Genomic DNA, 20,077 nt, shown 5'->3' with positions numbered 1-20,077 from the left:
TGTTCAGCTGTCTTCTTGTCGCAAAACGGCTCCAATGTCTCAGATTCGAATGTCTGCCTTTCGCTGCATCAAAACAAAGGCACAAAGAAGTGATGTGTTAACCATTCATATACCATCTCATTTTCTACTATGGCCATGAAAATGAAAAAAAGAAAAAGAGGTCGGAATTGGCTGGATGATGTGCATCACACCCGAACGGCTCGTCCTTGTTCTGCATTGATACTGAAAGGCATTGAAAAAATCACATAAACAGTCTATTCAAACTAATAGCTAGAATAACTGCGTTTGAAGACAGGAGTGGGTAGGAGGTGAGCAAAAAGTTTGAAACAGAGAGAGAACTGTACAAGATGACGTCACTGCCTCACAATGGTCAGTTAGCCATTGCTGTAAAAACCTTCCCGTCTGGTCTCTGTGACTCGGTCAGCAAAGGGTAACACCGGATCCGCCCGTCATAGAAATGTGGGACGGCCACTGTGCCACTGCGTCGCAGGGAAAGAACCTTGTGGCTTCTCCTCATATCGATCCCGTGTCATGGCTCGTTTTATTCAGTCAGCGAGGCCGATCATGTGAAAGGCACGCCACGTGCCGGAGAGCGACCACAACACACAGTGACAGTAAAAGAGGCCCCGGAACGACGCGAGTTAACCACTTCAGCACGCGGGAGTCCAGAGCGGTGTTGTTAGCGTCTCTTTGCGTGAGGGCTATGTCTTCTGTGTCTGGACACGGTGTGTCTGTGCGAGTGCCTCAGGAATCATGTGTGCTTTTCTTTTTACCCGCCAAGATCTGCAGCAGTAAAGTAGGGTTTTATGTGTGTGTGTGTGCGTGTGTTTGACACAGTTCACCGTGGTTCACCTCCTGTTGATTTATTCCCTTCCTGTAGCTTAATAAAAGCTATGTATGAGGGCTCACTGTGGTCTGATCACCCTGAAGTGTGTCTACATGATCTCTGACTGTTGTCTGTGTGTGAAAACCAAGAACGCGTGTGTCCGTGTGAGTGTGTGTGTGTGTGTGTGTGTGTGTGAGGGAGGGAGAGATGGACTTGGGGAAGGGGGCAGCACTGCTGTGTTTTTGCACCGGCAGTGATGAGCCCTATGGTCAAATGGCCCCTCCCCTTTGCTCACACTCACACACACACACACACACTCGCCCACACACACTGATAGAGGAAGAGCCTTTTGCTGCTGGCCCTTTAAGAGCTGAGCCTAGATCTCACAGCTTACAGCGAGGGAGGGAGAAGAGGAGGGACAGAGGCACACAGAGAGAAAGAGAGAGAGAGAGGGAGAGAGAGAGAGGGAGGGAGGGGTGTAAGGCTGAAAGTGTGTGAGTAGAGAGACGGAGAGGAACACACAGAAAGAGAGAGAGAGAGAGAGACAGAGAGAGAGAGACAGAGAGAGAGAGAATCGGCAGTGTGTGAGAGGTTGAATGATCACTTCTCTCCCGTCTTGTTTTGGGGAGACTTACCTTGTTCATCTGAGCATTGTGGGACTGTTTTATGTTGTTGTTGACAAGAGCGACGGACCCTTACTCCAGCATGCTCACTGAGCCTGAGCTACCTCAGGAGTGTAACAGGTACGTGACGCTCACACACACACACACACACACATTCACGTAGAGATGTCAGAGGACAGGACGTAGCAGGACATATTTAAGAGACATGGGGAGTAGAAAGTGGAGAGACATGAGTGAGAAGAGACTCAGTGTGTGTGTGTGTGTGCGTGTGTGTTTGAAGCATGCAAAGTGTCTCAACGGGTCGGCTGAGTTTTAGGCTGGAGTCCGTGCGCGCGCGCGCGTGTGTGTGACAGGCTGAGAGAGGGAAGGAGAGTTGATGATCAACTCCTATTCTCTCGGGAGAGACACCACCACGCAAAGCTGGGGTGAAGCAGGCAATACATAAACGTGTGTGTGTGTGTGTGTGTGTGTGTGTGTGCATGTTCCTATATGGTCCCCCCCCCCCACCAGAAGTAACACACTTGTCCCACTTCTCCTCCTCTATCCCACCTGACTGAAGTTGTGTTCATTCATTTCTCTACCTCCATAGACAAACTTCTTTAATCAGTGTGTGTGTGTGTGAAGAGAAAAGGCGCCTCTCTTTCAGAGAGTTCCTGTCAAAGTCCCGATGTCCTCCCGCCTCACCTGCACTTTATTTACTTCTGCTTCAACGTCTCGTCCTATTATAAGTCTCCTCCGGTGGCCTCCTTGAGCTCTCCTCAAACAAGTCACAATTGCGCAGAGATATTTTTCACTTTTGGACGCCACCGAGGCGACGAAAGGAACAACTCCTCCGACCCCGATGGGAGATGTTTACACCCTGCCCTCCGTTTGAAATTGACTTATTTCTTCACTTAATCCAAATTCAATACACGCAAACGCGCAGTAATCCTATTGTCAATCTGCCTGCTGCTGCCGCTGGTGTTGTTGTTTTTATTTTTTCTTGCCTTATGCTAATGTTAATCTCAGTGTGGTGTTTGTGCGGGGGCCCCCGCTTCCCTTCCCAAGGTGCGAACCCGTGCCCTCCACCCAACGCTGTCAACACAAGTGGCTTTTTCGCCGCTGGAATAATGGCTGTTTGATGCTAATGCCGTGAGAGACAGATTATGTTATAATACCCGGCGTTTTAATATCAACGCACGCCTCTCCCTCCCATCCCCTGCTTCCCGACTTTTATTGCTTTAAAGGTATCGTTCTGTTTTTGCCCCCCCCCCGATGAAACGAATCTTTTGTTCCGAGATAAACTAAGGGGTCGGTGGGGTTGCATTTGGGGCTGTTGGGGAGGCAGGGTGGGGGGGGGGGTTTCAGGGGCCCCTTAAATTAAGAACACATTTAGATGTTGCGACCCCCCCCCCCCCTGTTTTTAATAAAACCGCTCAATCCTGCAAAGTGGTTAAGGAGAGCCAGAGAGAAAGATAACAACAGCTAGTAGGAATTAAAAATTTAAAGGATTACACCCAAAAGCAGAATGTATGGAGATAAATGCAGGGATTACAATGACTTAGGAGGAGAGCGCTTCAAAACTCTTGCTTTCCAGTAATGCACTCCATCACTGTGGCTCTGGTCCCCGAGTGTGTGTGTGTGCGTGTGTGCATTTGTACGTGGATCTATGTGTGTCTTTCTTTCTGTACGTGTGTGTGTGTGTGTTTCCTGTGTGTGTCGAGCAGCAGCCTCTGTGCGGAGCGGAGTGTGTGTGAGTAGCCAGTGTGTGTGCTCTCCAGCCTCGGTGGTCGCGATGCTCTCGGTTCCTGCCTTTGTGTAAGTGTCCGTGATTCTTTTTCATCCCGTCGCCCCTCGCACTAAATTCTTCTTCTTCTTCTTCTTCTTCTTCTTCTTCTTCTTCTTTACTACCACTCGGCTCCCACTTCCTCTTTTCCCCCTAAATTGCATTGTTGTGAGAATTCACGGGGGTTTGATCCAAAATTGCGGATGAGAGGATGAGTTTGTCTGAGTTTTTAGAAGAGGTTGGGAAAATACCAACTGTCATTTTTATTACTATTGTCTTTATTTGTTGCCGTACATGTGTAATCTACTTTGCGGCGTACGCATGCATTTATTCCCCCTTGTTTTATTTAAGATAACAAAAGTCTCGTGTTGTGGGTTTTTGTTCATCTCCTTCTTGATCACTCGCCTCAGAAGGCACTTCATGCTTCGCCACAGCGCGGATTTCTCTGAGTCCCATTATGTCACGTTGTAATTTCACATTCCAATTACGTCTCCCGTGATTTGAGCCGCTCTTCGCTGTCTCCGAGCGCGCGGCCGCGTTTGACGGCGTTTCCAGTCGCAGCTGAAAAGAGTGGAAGCGGACTGCCTTCGCCAACGTGGCCTCATCAGAAAAGCACACAGACGCACACGCACACGCTCGGGGAGGAAAAAACACGGGATGGAGCCAAAGCCACCGAAACACAGCGGAGAGACGCAAGAAGAAGAAGAAGAAGATGGGGAGATGAAGTGAAGGGATGCGGTCAAAGTGACACATTCCTCCCTGATGAGCAGGAGAAGGGGTAGTTGCAGAGAAATTAAGGGGGGGGGGGGTCTCTGTCGATGTGGTGTTAAGGCCGTGGTGGATTTTCACACCCCTCCATTTGTCCCCTTGGTTTATTGGGGTGTTTTTGTGTGTGTGTGTGTTTGTGTGACTGCCACTGGTTGTGTCAACACTTTTGAGCGGTTGAAGCGGGACTCATTCAGATACAATCTGACATCACCTCGCACTCAGCAACGCTCGCCATCCGGAAGGATTTCATTGAGACAAACTGTTTTTTTTTTTTTGTTGAAGGTAGCGAATTCTGCCGTTGTTACTTGAGATTTTTATTACAAAGTAATGATCAATTTAAGAATTCTGAGTTACGGATCAAAATATGAAGTATTTTAATTTGGCGCCACAATTATCACCAAAATCAGCATTATGATTACACACTATGCAGAAATGATTATTCATTAATATAATATTAAAACATTTTGAAAGAAGCCATTCTGCAGCTGCAGCACCTTTGCTTCTTAAACATGACTTTCTATAATGTGCCTTTGCTTAATGTCGATCTGTTTATTCGTATTATTTTAATCACTTTTGAGGTTTCCATTTGGTAATCATAGCTGTATCGCCCACTTCTTTTTTTTTTTAAAGGGAGAACTTTTTGTGGCATCCGATAAAAAACTTGTTTCCAATTTAAGTGAGCAGTGCTGCTTCCAGTGCTGGTGTCTCTGTACTTCATTTAAAAGGCCGAGATTAAAGTGGTGTGTGTGTGTGTGTGTGTGTGTGTGCGTGTGTGTGTGCGCGTGTGTGTGTGTGTGAAGGAGGGAGCGACTAGAGTAATTGAGTGGAGTGTCCGTGCTTTGCAAACTAATACGCCATTCTGCCCCTCTCTTCCCCTGTGGCCCTGTCCCGGCCTCTTCCCCACTCCTCCCACTCACCCCACACTACCTCCCCTCCCTCCCTCCCCCCCTCTCTCTCTCTCTCTCACCCCCACCACCTCAGACTAGAGGCCATTGTCTGGACCATATTGTCTGTCCCCAGAGAGCCTTGATAACCGTGTCTCCATCCAGAGAGCGGGGTGGGGTGGGGGGGGGGGGGGGGGGCTAAGAGAAAGAAAGGGAAAGAAAGAAAGAACGACAGACAGAAAAATACCAGAGGAGAATGCTAGAGCCCCCCCACTTCCTCCCCTCATTCACCCTCCCCCTTCAGCCCTCAAACTCTCTGCCACCACGGTGCGATCAGCTGACCCTCTCTGATAGCCAATAGAAGAAAAGGAGGGTGCGGGGGGGGCGTTTGGCAGAATTAGTACTTGTTGTTGCTGTTTATGGATGGGGGAGGAGGGGTGTGTGCGTATAGGATAAAGCGGTGAGGTGACTGGGTCTTTGGAAAGCACAGACAGACCGACAGAGGTGTCCCTCCAGGCTTGAGTCTGGTGATGTGACATGAAGTTGCAGAGCCGGGGTCAAAGGTCAGGTGGAGGTATTGCATCGTCAACAGAGCATGAGAACTCCAGCCTTGTGTGTGTGTGTGTGTGTGTGTTTATCTGCGATTCACATTCCTCTTCTTCATTCTCTTCATCAACCATCCATCAATTCAGGCATCTTGTCTTAGACGAATCCTAATGGGCTGTGTTTGTCTCGCTCCGTTTTTTGTCCCACACACACACACACACACACACACACACACACACACACACAATTTACCATCGGTCCAATCTACAAAAGGAGACAGTGTTGGAGGCATGGAGCTACCTCCCAGTGCGCCACAATGAAACCCTTGTCTTTCCAGGTAGCGAGGGAGGGAGAGAGAGGGGGGGAATAGAGTTGAATATATATATATATAGAGAGGGTAAGACCGGGTCGGCAGAGGGGGAAAAAAGAGTAGACCATTTGGGTTCGAGGTGGGAGAGTTTTAAAGTGCAGTCCTGCCGGGTGTGTGTGTGTCTGGTGTACAGGGGGCAGGCCAAGTCACTGACAGTGAGACAAATGTTGTGACTCGGTTATGGATTGCTTAACAAATGCAGCACAAATAGTGGCCTGGCGCAACAATGGAAAAACACTGTCCCTCGCTCAATAAACATTATGCAGTGTCTCCCCCTCGCAAAACACCAGGGGAGCACGGGGGCCGCCGTCCACCGGATGCACTTTTCCTCTCTCCGTCTGTCTCTCTTCAGCCGCCCCCCCCCCCCTTACGCGCCCCCTCACTGCCCCTTCTGCCTCTCTCTCTCTCCGTCCTTCTTCTGTGGCAACACTCAAGATTTTCCCACGATCGGTTTTCACTCGGCCCTCGAAGTGATGACGACAAAAGCCTCGTAGAGCAGACGGATGCGTCGACGATCCCCCCCCCCCCCTTACCTAAACCTCGCTCATGTGGTCACGTACGGCCACGTCGTCAAGGTGACTCGCTGTGAAGACGTACTCATTTTTGGAAAAGAGGGGGAAAAATAGACAAAAAGGTGGCGAGCGATGCCTCGCCGGTGACTAAGAGAGAGGGAAGGGCGAGAGAGGTGGTCCTGGAGGCCCTGTGAGTCTTCGGAGCACCCCCATTCCGCCGTACACACAACACACTGCCGTCTCTCTAGTGTGTGTGTGTGTTTGTGTGATTCACAGCGGTGACATTAGGTTGTGTGTTATTGCCTTTTGTGGTTAAGCTGCACAGGAAACAGGGTTTGGGCTGTCGGCTGCCCATTTAGGGCATCTCACAGAGGATGCTTTGTGTGCGTGAGGCTGAGTGTGTGTCTGCACCTTTGTGTGTGTGTGTGTGTGTGTGTGTGTGTGTCAGGGTGTGTCCGTGTGTGTGAGCATACACAGGCAGGAGCTGTGTTCGCATTCCCCCGATGTTTACACACTGTTACAGTGGAGAAAGTCATCGGGGGAAATGAAGCGCTCAGCAGCAGCTTCCCCGCTAACAGGCAGAACATTTTTTGCTTCACGGTGCAGTCACACTTTGTGTCCAGACATCTCTGGAAAGCCTTTTTCAATGGGCATTTTTTGCCCTATGGACTCCGGATATTTGTTTTGGCCTTTTTTCCACACTCAATTTCACATCAAAATGTGTAAAAACAATTACTTTTACGCTTTTAAAGTCTGCTGCTCCATGAATTTCACACACTTGGGAAGACGGCATCATTGACTCCCTCTCCGAGGTCCTCACTCTCACTCTGTATCCCTTCCATCTCAGCCTGGCCTCCGTGTCGCTGCCCCACTCTTCCCACCGTTCAAAAGGACAGCGTATAAATAGATATTAGGCAATATCCTTAAGAGTCTGCACAGAGGAGAGGGGAGGGATGGAGGGGAGGGATGGAGCGACATTCTTACAAACAGCTGATTGTGTAAAGAGGGAACAGTAAGTAAGGCAACACCAGAGAGAGAGAGAGAGAGAGGGGGGGGAAAGGGCAGGAGGACAGACGGTGTTAAAATAAGTTCAAGAGTGTGACAGAGGGATGCAGACGGAAAGGGAAGGAGTTTGGAAAGCGGAGACAGGGAACAGCGAGAGGCAGAGGGAGAGAAAGAGAAAGCGATGGCAACAAAGCGCCTGATAGGGCGGCACAGGGGAAACGTTTGTTTAAATTCCCGCCCGAGGTGTCATACGGATGTAAATGTTGCGGTCGGCTCCTCCGAGGCAAAACGCCACGGGTGCCTTATCTAAAAGGCACATTCCGCTCAACTATTTTGATATGCCCTTCCGTTCCCTCGGAGAGCAATTTCAAAGGTAGCTCGCATTTCCTCGCAAATAGGCCTGAGTGACAGGCAGCCACTTCATAGCAGTCACAAGGTGGCGGAAGGGAAAGAATCCCACAAACCCCCCCCCCCTCCCCCCCCCGGAAAAAATCAAAACAACACAAAATGTCACTTTGACTCTTAAAGGTACTTTTTATTCATCCGTTTAAAAAAAAAAAAATGTTTTAACGCAGACGATTGCCGGTTAAAATAATAAGAGGTAACTTCGCAGGCGCGCACGTGCACGCAGGCATGCAGACATGCGCGCGCATACACTTTATTGTGGAATTCTCCAGAGGCGGCTCCCACGCTCCCTGAAAGCTTGTTCTGAGTAGAGGAGTTAACAAGAGCAGTTAGCACCATGATTATGTTAGCAGCCAGACACACAGAGCCAGAGAGCCCGGCCGTGTGTGTGTGTGTGTGTGTGTGTGTGTGTGTGTGTGTGAGATAGCCTGTGACACGGCTGCTTTGTCTTTCTCTCCCTCTTCAGTAAAGCTGAAACCAATCTCTTCCCCATTGTTTTTGTTGTTTTGTTGTTATTGCGTTATCCCCCCCCCCCCCCACCTCCCCTCCTCGTAAGCTTTGCTTGGCGTGAGCTTGCGGCTGCTGACGTGCCCACGTGAAATGGACGCGTCGATTACAGTAAGCCAAGGGCCAGGAGACGGTTAACCACCGGCCGTGGCGATTATTGGGCCCCGTTAATGGACGCGCGGCGCCGTCCGATTAGTGACTTAACGGCAGTGGACATATGTGATATGAGAGGGACTTAGCCGAGGAGCCGCTAATCATCAAAAAGCCAAGGGGAAGTGGCGCTCTAATCTCAGCTTAGCGCTCTCACCGTGGGCCCGGTTGTTGGGGGAGGGGGGGGGGGCAGTTTCCTGTTATGTGACTTTGGTGGACAGAAGAGACAAACAAGCCATTATAATTGTGTTTCTTTGGATTTCACTGATATTGTTTGTAAAAAAAAAAAGCCCCACACTGGTATGATTGTCGTGCTGGTGTTATGTCATGTGATCCCCCCACCCCCCCCCCCCCTTCTATGGCTACCAGCGTGTATTCGGAGTGACGGGCTGACGTTGTCGGACCCGGTGGAAAAATCATGCAAGTGGTGTGTAATTCCGACCCGTGAATTATCTCCCAAGTGAAACGACATCTTGTCTTAATCCCCGAGCGGGCCTCCTCCCGAGGGTCCTCGCCGGGCCTCCGCCGCCGCCACCTTTAGAAGACGTAGCCGGCGTAGCCCGCACACCCGCCGTGCCCAATTGTGCCGTAATTCCACTTCAAAGGCGAACGGGAGGGAAGAGAGGGATTTTACAGCCGGAGAGGAGCTGTGAACGGCCTCCCCATTCACGGGCACCCACCTCTAAGGGAAGTGGTAGCAGAGTTTGGGGGAGGGGGGGAGTGATGGATGGGGGGGGGGGGGTGTGTCGGCAGGGAAACAGAGAGGAGGGAGAAGGAGTAAATTAAAAAAATGCACAAAGCACAATTAAATGTTTGCCACGGTGTTGTTTTCTCTCGAGGCGAGAGGAGTTTCTCGGTGGCCCCGCGGAGTTCGGGAATTATCGGTGTTGTTGTTTCCGTGTTAATGTGCAACCGCCGACGACCCGTCGCGGGACGTCGCCGCGGCTACCGGCTAAAGGACGGCCCGTAAAAGCTGAACCGAAAATACCTCACGAGAACGGCCAAAGTGCAAAACATCTGTGAGGTGACAGGCTCCAGAGCTGACCCCAGGTCTGTTTGTTGGGGTTAGGTGAGGTGTGTGTGTGTGTGTGTGTGTGTGTGCGTGCCCGTGTGTGCCTGTGTGCGCGCCTCTAAAACAAAAGGGCCCACTGTGAGAGAGTGAAAAGGAGGTAAAGTAAACAGGCAGTGATGAAGACAGACCTGCAGTGTTCGGGCCTCTGTTCTATGTATGCGCATGTGTGTGTGTGTGTGTTCAGTTTGTACAGCTGGCCCTACCGTTCACACACACACACACACAGTTCTACCAGCAGCATCATAAATGTTATAACGAGTGGAATTACAGCGCTCTTATGAATTGGATGTCATGAGAGCCGGTTTGTCTCGTCAGTATTTAGTTGAAACAAACATCTTTACTGGTGTCTCTTTTGTCCAGGACGGGAAGGATGAAGAAGATATGTAACCAGTCCATGGGTGTTGGTCTGTGCACATTGTCTGCTGATTAGAACCTGTGAAGCATAATTGTGTGATGGTTAGAACATAGTTTTGCACAACTCAGCAATATGCATATGATAACACCAATTATTACTTTGGTCTCAGTTATTAAATTATCTATAATTCCTATAAATGTGACAGGCCAAATCTCCCCAAAACAATTACTGGTTATTAAATTACATCAGAGTTTTATTTCCCATCTTTATTTCTTTTCCCCTCTTTATTTTATCACGGTATCACTGGAGTGAAGTTTATCTTATCCTCCTCCACCATCTCCGCGACGCGATAAGCCGGCATGTCGCTCAGCGCGGCGGCCTCCTCAGCGCCTCCGCCGAGCGCCACTCGATACGGCTTTCCTTCCCACTGTCAGGAGGTAAATAAGCAATGAATTAGCGGCGGGGCTGCTCCGAGGAACAATGCCAGATGTACAGTCCAGAGGAAATCCAATAGAGTCAAGAGTGTAATCAGTTTACCGGAGGCGAGCGAGGAGAGAGGAGGGACGGAGGGAGGGGGGGGGGCGAGAGCAGGCCAGCGGGAGGAAGAGCAAATGGGACACAGACGAGGTACGGACGGAAGAGCAAGAGTAGAGGAAGCGGGGCGGGGGGGGGGAAAGGACCGGCCTTTGAGAGTCGGAAAGCCTGTTGCTTATTCCCCTCCCTCCCCTCCCAATTTCAGCCGTCCCTCCATCCACGCCCCCCCCCCACCGCTCTGCGAGACTGAGCTTTAGCAGCCTATTACCCAGGGTCACAGTCGCAGCGGCTTCAAGGCTGACAAGTGCATCTGAAAGCACTCAGGCAATGCTGAGAAGCACATTATATTCTATTATAGCTGCGTCGTCGCTGCATCTCCATTCAGCTGAAGTACACGGAGGCAAATTTACCTCGTGTGAGACAGAGTTCACCTAATAGATGTGGCTTTATATCCTTATCCGCCTTTTCAGGGGAACAAAGCCGCGGTAACAAATGCAAACAGCGGGGCCTTCGTGTTGCCAGCTACTTCCCTCCGGTTCCTCTATTCTGCCGAGGTTTTCATAAACACACATTATTGTCACCGCGCGTACCACTCTCACTCTTTTTTTTTTTTTTTTACTTCTCCTCTTTCCCCACTGCCTCTCTCTCTCTCTCTCTCTCTATGAAAGCCCATTGTCGAGGCATGGTCATTTCCTGCACAAAGCCAGTGCAAGCGGGCTCCGTTCGCAGCAATGGCCCCGACCTTTTGGAACGCGTGAACGTTGAATGCCCCCCCCCGCCCCCCCGCCCCACCCCCTTCCTACTCCCCTCTACGGTAAACATACTGTAAGACCTGAGAGCGTGTTTGAAGGTCTGCCAAGACATTGTGTGGACTCCTGGTGCCACTGAGGGAGGGCCAACCCAGAGGAGAAGGAGCAGGGGGAGTCGGTGCAGGTGGATGAGCTGGATTGGGATTGGGCGAACACCTGCCGGGACGACTTAAAGGTGTCCCCGTGCACAGGTTCCCGTACAGTAGGCACGCAGCCGGGCGGCTAGAGAGTTGGATCAGCCCGTCCAGCAGTTCACAGGAACTCGTCTTATAAACAGGAACATACAACGACACACACACACACACACAAACACACTTCCTGTCGCCACCATCACATGACCTATTATATCATCCTTTGAATATTGCTCTTGTTTTTCCTCTCTCTCTCTCTCTCTCTCTTCTCTGTCTCCCTTCTTTTTTTACTATCCAGGATGTCTTCCAAGCGACCAGCCTCTCCATATGGGGGGACAGATGGAGAGGTAACCATGGCAACCAGCAGACAGCGAATGGATGATGGGGATAGCGAGGGACTCGGCAGTGTCATCCACCTCCCCCTGGTCTCCTACTGCGGCAAGGTGTCCCCTCGCTCGCCCCCCAACCGCAACTTGGACAGCCCCCCCAACATGGTGAGGACAGCCACCGGCTTTTTATTTATTTTTGGTTTGCATCCGATTGTCGTTCTTGTGTTTGTGAGTGTCCCCCCCCCGGCCCCCACGGGTGCCGGCAGCCTTGAGCGCCACGAGAGACGTTTGCATCCGGCACGACCCCCCCACGGGTAGTCACATGACCTCTGTCATGTAAAACTTCATCCTCGTTGAGAATTTTAACTTCTGTTTCAAATTTAAAGAAAGATTTCATGTGTGTCCGTCTAGTGTCGATGTACATAAGTCCGCTTGAGTAAAAATGTCTGAAATGGGATTATAATCTAGTTTATGTAAATATAGTTATTAGAATTGTGTTGGTTTCCTAGAATTTCCGTTCAAGCGATGGGTAATTATTCTGCATATTGAAAACCAAGCGAAGGCTCACACAGTCTGGATGGCGACTGCTTCTTTCACTTGGGTATGTTGTTTACTCCTCTAATGGTAACTGAGAGTCACCTTTTTAAACTCCCAACACAAAGCCAACAATGTGGAAACTCTAATGGTAACTGAGAGTCACCTTTTTAAACTCCCAACACAAAGCCAACAATGTGGAAACCAGACGTATGTTGGCTGACTGAGACATGAAAAGAGTGAGTTTTCTAAAGAGGAATTGACTGTCTCCGTGTGAAAAGCACTTTGGCGCTGGTTTTTATTTAGTTGAGTTCCCCCCCCCCCACACACACACCAAATGGAAGGTTCAAGGCTCCTGTTTAGGTGCACACGTGTTTTTGCTCCGCCGCGCGCGACACCTGCTCTTCGCCTTGAGCCCATTTCATGCCCGGTTGCGTGACTGTAAAAAGCCGAGCCGTTCCAGTGAGTCATTTCCTCCGGGCTGAAGTGGGACATTGTGCGGCGGCCGAGTGTCCGTCTCCGCAGGTCTGCGTGCATTTTGTCTCCGCGCGTATTTGTACAGTGGAGTTCACACTTCATGTGTGTAATTCATGCTAAATATTAGCGGATGGCCTTTCATGTGTGTGTGTGTGTGTGTGTGTGCATTGTGAAGATGACTCCTGCAGTTCAGCATTGCGTACGTAGGGTGTGATTTACAATGCATGTTTCGGTACATAAGTGCGATTATGTGACTCTCTCGGGTGTTGCTGCCGTGCTTTATTTAGGCCCCTTTTTAAAATCATGTCTGCGCAGTGAAATGTAGACTTTCCACTGTGACAAACGGGTTATTAACCCATTCAGGGGACGTGAACGACTCTTTATGGTGCGCCTTGTCTTCTCCTGGTCTCACCTTGATTGTCACAGCAGCGCTCTGATAGCCGCGGGCGACCTTTCCCCCCTCCTTCACCACGCGGACAATAACGGCCCTGCGTGCAGTAAAACAATGAAACAGTGCTTAGCAGCAGTAATGGAGAGCTGATTCATTTAATTAGCCCTGCTGATTAGCCGGCAGGCCTCTCCCACCCTGGACTCTGCATGTGTGGCAGGTGCCGGCTGTAAACCAAAGTCCTGGGACCGTTGGGGAAACACACACACACACACACACACACCGGGTTATCTTTTGCTGTTGTGGACGTGGATTAGATCGTTCCTTGTTCATTTGGATAGATTTATCTTTTTTTTTTAAAACCATCAATTAATCATTAATATTTTGAACACAGTTGGTTCATTTGCCGTCCCCTCCTGAAAGCGTCTTAAATATCCGTACAAGACTGCTGTCTAGTCAATGAATTGGAAGCAGAAGGGGAGCCAGAGTTGATGTGTGTGTTTGTGTGGGGGGTGGGGGGGGGGTGTTCTCATATGCAGCATAATAGCTGATGTGGCTTATGAAGTGGCAAGCCAGGGTTATATGTGTGTGTGTGTGTCCGTGTGTGTGTCTATCAGGCGGGATGGGGTCTTATCCAACTGCCTGCTTGGCATGTTGTAAGATGTGTGTTAAGTTTTCTTTTAGGGTGGTGGCGGTGGTGGTGGGTGGGGTTTACAGCTTCAATCCCTTCGCAGCTGACTGTCACTGAAGAGTGGATGAAGAGAAATAGAGAGGGAGAGATTTAAAGCGGAGTGGGGGGTGGGGGGGGTGTCTGGGGGACTCTGAGGGAGTGGGGCGGGGGTCTGTCACTCTCAAGGCAATTGTCGTTATGTGATGTGGGGGAGGAGGGGGGTGGCTCCGGTTGACTTGGAAGTCAGGCAGGGGGGGCAGAGGCTACAGCTTCATCCAGTCATTAGTAAATGAACACGGCGGCGGAGAAGCGCTCAGCTACACCGCGGCACTCGGCATGAAGCAGGTGTTTTTCATAATGAACGTGGTGGAGCTTTAAAGGGTGTTCTATTGGGTGTGAGGTGTATCCTCGCCAGACCCGGATTGGCTGAGAGTGTTTCTGGGTTTTTTGTGGCACTTCACTGAGGTCGGCCAATCAACACGGAGGCCCAGCTATGACGTTCGCAAAGGATGTGTTACTTTAGCCCCCAAAGTAAGCACATAAAAAAAAATGTGACTTATTACAGTGGGCCTTTTAATGCGCACTTGATAAGGCTGCATGTTGCATATGAAGTTTCTTTTCTTTTTTTCTTTCCGGTGTTTTTATATTTGTTTTGTCATCAGGCAGAGGCAAGCATCTTCTCTCACAGATGTTTTATGGACAAACCCTAATTATTTCCCTAACGGACGAGACACGGGCCACTGCGGCAGCAAACCATAGCGACATTTTCTCAGGCATTATTCCTTTATCATTTTTCTCTCTTCCCCTCTTTTTTGTGCAATTTCCATGTGTGATGAAGTGTGTGTGTGTGTGTGCGCATGCGAAATTTGACAGATTTAACACAGTCATTGAGCAGTCTTGAGACACAGTGGTCACACTTAATTTCTCATGCCAGTGATGCACTAATGAATCAACACACGCTCGCCTGTCAACAGCGAGGGGTCGCGGTAAGATATTCTGCCGCTCATTCTGGCTGCAGACTGCAATTTTGAGCACAGAAAATACAGCTGCGCGTTTCTAGATTAGGAAAAGGCCAAGTGTGGGGTTCTCGGACAATGCGCTTGAATCCAGAATAAGAATGTTTTGTGTAATTAATTCAAATGATTGCGCATGTGGTACTTTTTTCTTCTTGTTAATTCGAGGGGGGCTTCCATCGAAGTAGCTCAACCGTATTGTTGTAACAGGAGGATAAGAAGTAACACTTGTGCCGGCCCGAGGGACCTCAAAGTCAGAACTGACAGTGTCTGTGTTTAGCCGTAGCATGTAAGGGGATTTGCTGCATGCGTGTGTGTGTGTGTGTGTGTTTGGCGGTGTAATCGGAGGTGTGTTAAGTGTATGTCGTGAAGATTGGCAGCTCTGGCGGGAGAGCTAAGTCTTTACCCCCCTGCAGGAGTGATCAGTGACATGTGTGTGTGTGTGAGAGGATTTTAATCGAGCAGCTGTTTCCAGTTCTTCCCACTGCCACATTGTCCATGCCTTGATCCGAAACGACGCGCCAAGCTCCCAATATCGCTTTCTTTTTTCGTCACACATACACCTTGCTCAGCCTGAGACATGTCAGGCCATGGTGGGGGGAGGGAGGGAGGGAGAGGGAGCGGGAGTTTCTACCATCGGTCCACAGAGAAGGAGGGAGGGAAGAAGAAGAAGAGAAACATGAACGGTGGCATCTGTGCTGGCTGTAGAAAAAAAAAAAGAAATCTTTTTGGATGTTTATTTCCCCCCCCCCCCCTCTCTTTCTGGCACGAGTTGCGTGTTTTTAAACCAACCTCCCCTCACAGATGAGCTTAAGAAGACAAAAGTTGTTTAATTCGGTTCCATTGCAGAGGCAGTAAAAGGATAAAGAGAGTGAGGCGCAATTTTTACTTTGTTCCAGTCGTTTTGGAAGAGAATTGACATCTGCAAACTAAAGGCAGAACCGCCCACACTGCCAGCCTGCCACATCCAGTGCATATAAATACATATATGCAGGCACTCGCACATTAAACACACACACACACACACACACCTAAAGGCTATGTGCACTCACGGTGTCACACATGCACGCACGGAAATGGCTGCAAAAACCTGAGAGGAGGGCATGAGCGGTTTACAGTTAGCCAGAATTTGCGTTTGTACTCATGAATAAATGCATGTTGATGAGAAAAAAAGTTTTCTCGGGAGCTCGCGGGCCGCCGAGGTCGGGCGCGCGTGTGCGTGTGTGTGTGTGTGTGTGTGTGTCTGCGTCGGACTTCACCGAATCAAAACGGGGTGGGAATGTCGGCGGGGCACGTGGATTAAATACTGCGAGGTTGATGGTGGTAGTGGGGGGGGGGGGAACATAAGCCATTGAGGTTGCCTCAGGGAGGAGGCCGTCTGTCTGGCTTCACACGGGAATAATGACACAAGCCCTAATTTAGCCGATGTTTGAAGAAGCCCCGGCTCCTCGCTAATACCCCTTGATTTGGAAATGACCTTCATTGTTGAACGGCGCGAGATGACATCAGATTTGGCGACGGCGCGGAGAAATCCCCCCCCCCCCCCCCACACACACCCCCCTAACCTCCCCCATGTTCGTACTCTGTTTGTTTTGTTTTGCGCGACATCTTTCTCGAAAGACAGAGTGCGGCTTTTTTTAAGTAGGCGCTGGATTAGATAAATGGGATGTGACAGGTGTGACTGCTGCCTTCAAGATGCCTGCCTTCCCCTCTCCCCCCCCCCCCCCCCCCCACCCCTCATGTATCTCTCTGTGAACCTGCTCGCTCTCATTTCCTCTAATAACATCACCTCTCTCTCTCCCCCCCTTCCCCTTTCTCCTTTTCTTTGACTTCTACCCACTTGCGCTCCTCTGTCTCTTCTCCATTGCCGCGCGGCGTGCCAGCGCTGACGCAACCCGCGATCACAAAAGCCGCTTGCTCGGAGTCTCAATTTCCCTAATCTTGAAGAGCAAGGGAGGGAGCGAGAAAAGGGAGCAAGGGAGGGAGACGAGGAGCCGGGCCGAGCCGTCGAGGCACAGAGAAGAGCAAAGTCTTTCATCGCAAGACCACCTCTCCTCACCCCTCCTCACACCCCTCACCCGCGGCGCGGGGCCAATCCTTGACAGCGGCGGGTCCGAGGCCTCGTCTCCGCCACTCGTACTCGTGCGACTGCCCCCCCCCCCCCCCCCCCCCCAATCAACCCCCCCGCTGTCGAGGATTAGTGAATAATTGAGCATCGCTGACTTATCCAGCGCGTGGAGGAGTCTGTGTGAGAGGGGTCCGCTGCACCTCGCACACCGATTTAAGCGCCGGCCATGTTGAAAGCCTCCCGCTTCATTCCCTGAAACCCGAACACCGGTTTGAGGTGTTTGGTCCCGAGTCGTTTCATTCGTTTTAACTGGCCAACGGTAAAGAATGCAATCCGTGGGGGGTCATCTGGGCTGTAGATGACTTCATGGTGGACTGTGATCTCCGCGTTACGTTTCACTTGCACCAGCAGGCCGCCCAGTTAATGATCTCTGAGCACACGCACGCCAACGCTCAGGCAGTCAGAAGTCCCGTGAATGTGCTTGTGTCTGTGTGTGTGTGTGTGTGTGTGTGTGTGACGCACTCCATATTGCGGTGATATTAGCCAAATATTAACCCCGTGGACCATTGACCCTCGCATCTACAGAGCGCTGAGCTGACAGTAGTTGGAGAAGACAAGGCGGGCGTTAACACACCTGTGCGCTGAGACGGCAGGGCGCCGTACCCGGCGGCGTCCCTGTAAGCCGGGCTCAGCCGGCATTGAGGTCAAAGGTTATGCCGCTTCTTCCTTTTGTCATGGTGTCCTCGTCCAACCTTGTCACGGTAATCTTTTGAAATAAAAAAAAAAATCAATTGCAGGATGTTGTTAAAGAGCAGAAGGTTCAAAATTAGGACATCTGGGAATCAACGGTTTCTTTTGATTTCATTTTCTTTTCTTTTATTTCTGAAGGTCATTGAACTGCACATATCAGAGCCCTTTCAAACTTGGACAGTTGGATAATTATTCCTCACGACAGCTTGGCGAAATGCACGACTTCGCTCTGAGCCGTATATTTTAATGTTCTGTATCCCTCAATCTGACTCTTCTTTTTGTTACTCCCTTTCATGAGTTTATGGAAATGATTTGACACCTCTCCAAAGCTTTGTTAAAACAAAAAAGGGATTCCATTTATTATTTTTGTGTGTGATTGTCCCGTTTGATGGAGTTGCATCCTCGGCATTAATCGCCCGCAAATCGCACGGCGAGTTGAAGCTTTGGGCCCGGGATCGGGGACAGTAGAGTTGGACGTCCCTCAAAGCCGTGCCGACGAAGCCTTTGTAAAGAAGAGTTAGCGTGACTTTCCGAGTCTTTGCCTGTCCTTCATGTGTTCGCTCTGTCAAGTACCTCCAAGTCAGACAAATGCAGATTGCCGGGGGATGTGAGAGACGGGGAGAAGAAGAAGAAGAAGAAGAAATGTGCCCTAACTTGAGATAACTGGCCGGGGATGACAGCTGAGCTGTGAGGAAGATGGAGATAATGAAGGGCGTATGCCAGCTCCTCCTCCCATTTCTTCCCACTTTGTTTATTTACGTCTAAAACTTTTGCTTCTTCGTACCTAATAGTTCACATCTTTCTTTCACCTCCCTCTCCCCTTTTGCCCTGCCACCCTTCCAGGAGCATGACACCACCAAGGGGATCTCCCTGAGCCCTTACCCGCAGCACAACGCTACCTCACCGGGCAAAGAGGACGGCGGAGGGCGGCCCTGCAGCGACGGCGGCTCCGCCGCCGGCACCCTGGGGACCCCCGAGAGGCGCAAGGGCAGCCTGGCCGACGTGGTGGACACGCTGAAGCAGCGCAAGATGGAGGAGCTGATCAAGAACGAGCCGGAAGGTGAGTGTCGCCGGCGCCCCCGCCATCTCTCTCTCGCTCTCTGTCGTCCTTTTCCCTTCCACGCCCCGACTCACACACGCGTTCAGACGAGAGGCGGGCCTTTGTTGATCTGCCACGCGCACGCGCTGCGTGTCTGTCACAAGGACGTGTGCGTGCGAGTGTGTGGTATTGTCTGCAACAGCGTGCGTGAAGATGCCGCCCCCCCCAATGTTTCCTTTCAAAGGAGGGAAAGACGCTCATGCTATCTGCTAAATGAGGGTTAAACGTGTCTCAACACTTTTCCCCACCGGCTCTGAATCCCTCTGGGGATTTCTCTCTCTCTCTCTCCTCTCTCTCTCTCTCTCTCTCTGCCCTCAGATGAACATTTCACACGCTGTTGCAGACACCGAAGCAGATTTTCGCCCAGGGCCACATAGCTTAGCTCGATTAGCCACCACATTTTATTCTCAAATTCAGCCCTGGGCTAACAGTTGGAGTCAAGAGATAAAATTAGCCCATGGCCGGCTCTCGTTTCCCATTGGGCACATTAAAGGGGGGCTGGAGTCAGTATGAGAGGTATGTGAAAGTGTTAACGTGATAAGGAGATTACCAACAGGTGTCCAACTGACGGGGTAGTATTAATAACACGGTGCTATTTTGCTGGAGGTCCTTTGTGTGCCACGCAGCAAAAATGATCATTGTGCGCAGCAGAAATGTCTTATAACACGTAATTTCAAGACACAAACACCAGTGACCTTTCAGTGACAAATAGGGCCCTCATTTTTGACAAGGCGTCTTAAATATTTTGAGCACTACAGTGTTACTTGCTAATAAAATACATTTTGACCGCTTCAACATCTTGAAATGACTAAATATTACATAATAATTGAAGAACTCTATGAGGTGAATTTTCACTTAACACAGGCAAGAACACCTTGCATTGTACTGCTTGCTATATGAGCGAGCGCAGAAATAGAGGGAGAGAGGGGAGTAAAGTGAGTCTGAGGTAGAGAAGAGTGAAGGAGAGACCGCAAAGAGAGAGCACAGTGTCTTCAGACCCCATTAGCCGACTGCTCCAGCGGTGCGTCTTCCAAACCAACCCGCAGCATTATCTGCCCTACGTTTAAATGAACAAAAGCAACCAGCACACACACACGCACACACACACAGAAAAGCCCAGCCCAAGCAAAAGAGAAAGGATGAAAGAATAGAGAGTAGAGGAAGAAAAGGGATGCTGAGAAAAGATGAAGAGAGGCAAAAGGAAATGTGGAGGGAGGCTGGAGGGGGGGGGGAACGGCGAGGGCCAGTATTGAACGCCAGATAGGAATCCCTTTTCTGGGCCCGGCTGGCTATTGTTTGGCTGTGCGGCTCACAAAGGCCATTAGCAGCAAACAGCAGGTTGGGATGAAAATTTAATGAAAGCTTTAATCATTATGAAAGGCCTGGAATATTACTGCTCTCTCTCTCTCTCTCTCTCTCCCTTTCGCATACACACACCCTGGCACGCTGCTTCCAATCAATGACACACACACACTTTTAGAGTGTAG

General features: G+C 50.3%; 1 protein-coding gene across 10 annotated transcripts in view; it reads left to right on the top strand.

Moving 5' to 3' along the window:
• The first annotated feature begins 1,295 nt into the window (after positions 1–1,295).
• sox5 (SRY-box transcription factor 5) overlaps positions 1,296–20,077 on the top strand; it is a 74,350-nt gene continuing 55,568 nt past the window's right edge. For 2 of the 10 annotated variants that reach the window (XM_062560330.1, XM_037459776.2), the window contains exons 1-3: positions 1,296–1,569; positions 11,561–11,756; positions 18,335–18,551. In XM_062560330.1, the coding sequence (XP_062416314.1) occupies positions 1,493–1,569; positions 11,561–11,756; positions 18,335–18,551 (490 nt within the window). In that variant the 5' untranslated portion in view covers positions 1,296–1,492. Of the gene's footprint in view, positions 1,570–3,083; positions 3,247–11,560; positions 11,757–18,334; positions 18,552–20,077 lie in introns of those variants that run through there. The other 8 variants (XM_037459779.2, XM_037459774.2, XM_037459778.2 and 5 more) reach the window with 6 other exon arrangements.

This window comes from Pungitius pungitius, chromosome 2 (assembly GCF_949316345.1).
Source record: "Pungitius pungitius chromosome 2, fPunPun2.1, whole genome shotgun sequence".
Taxonomy (NCBI): domain Eukaryota; kingdom Metazoa; phylum Chordata; class Actinopteri; order Perciformes; family Gasterosteidae; genus Pungitius; species Pungitius pungitius.
This window is presented reverse-complemented; position numbering and strand designations above follow the sequence as displayed.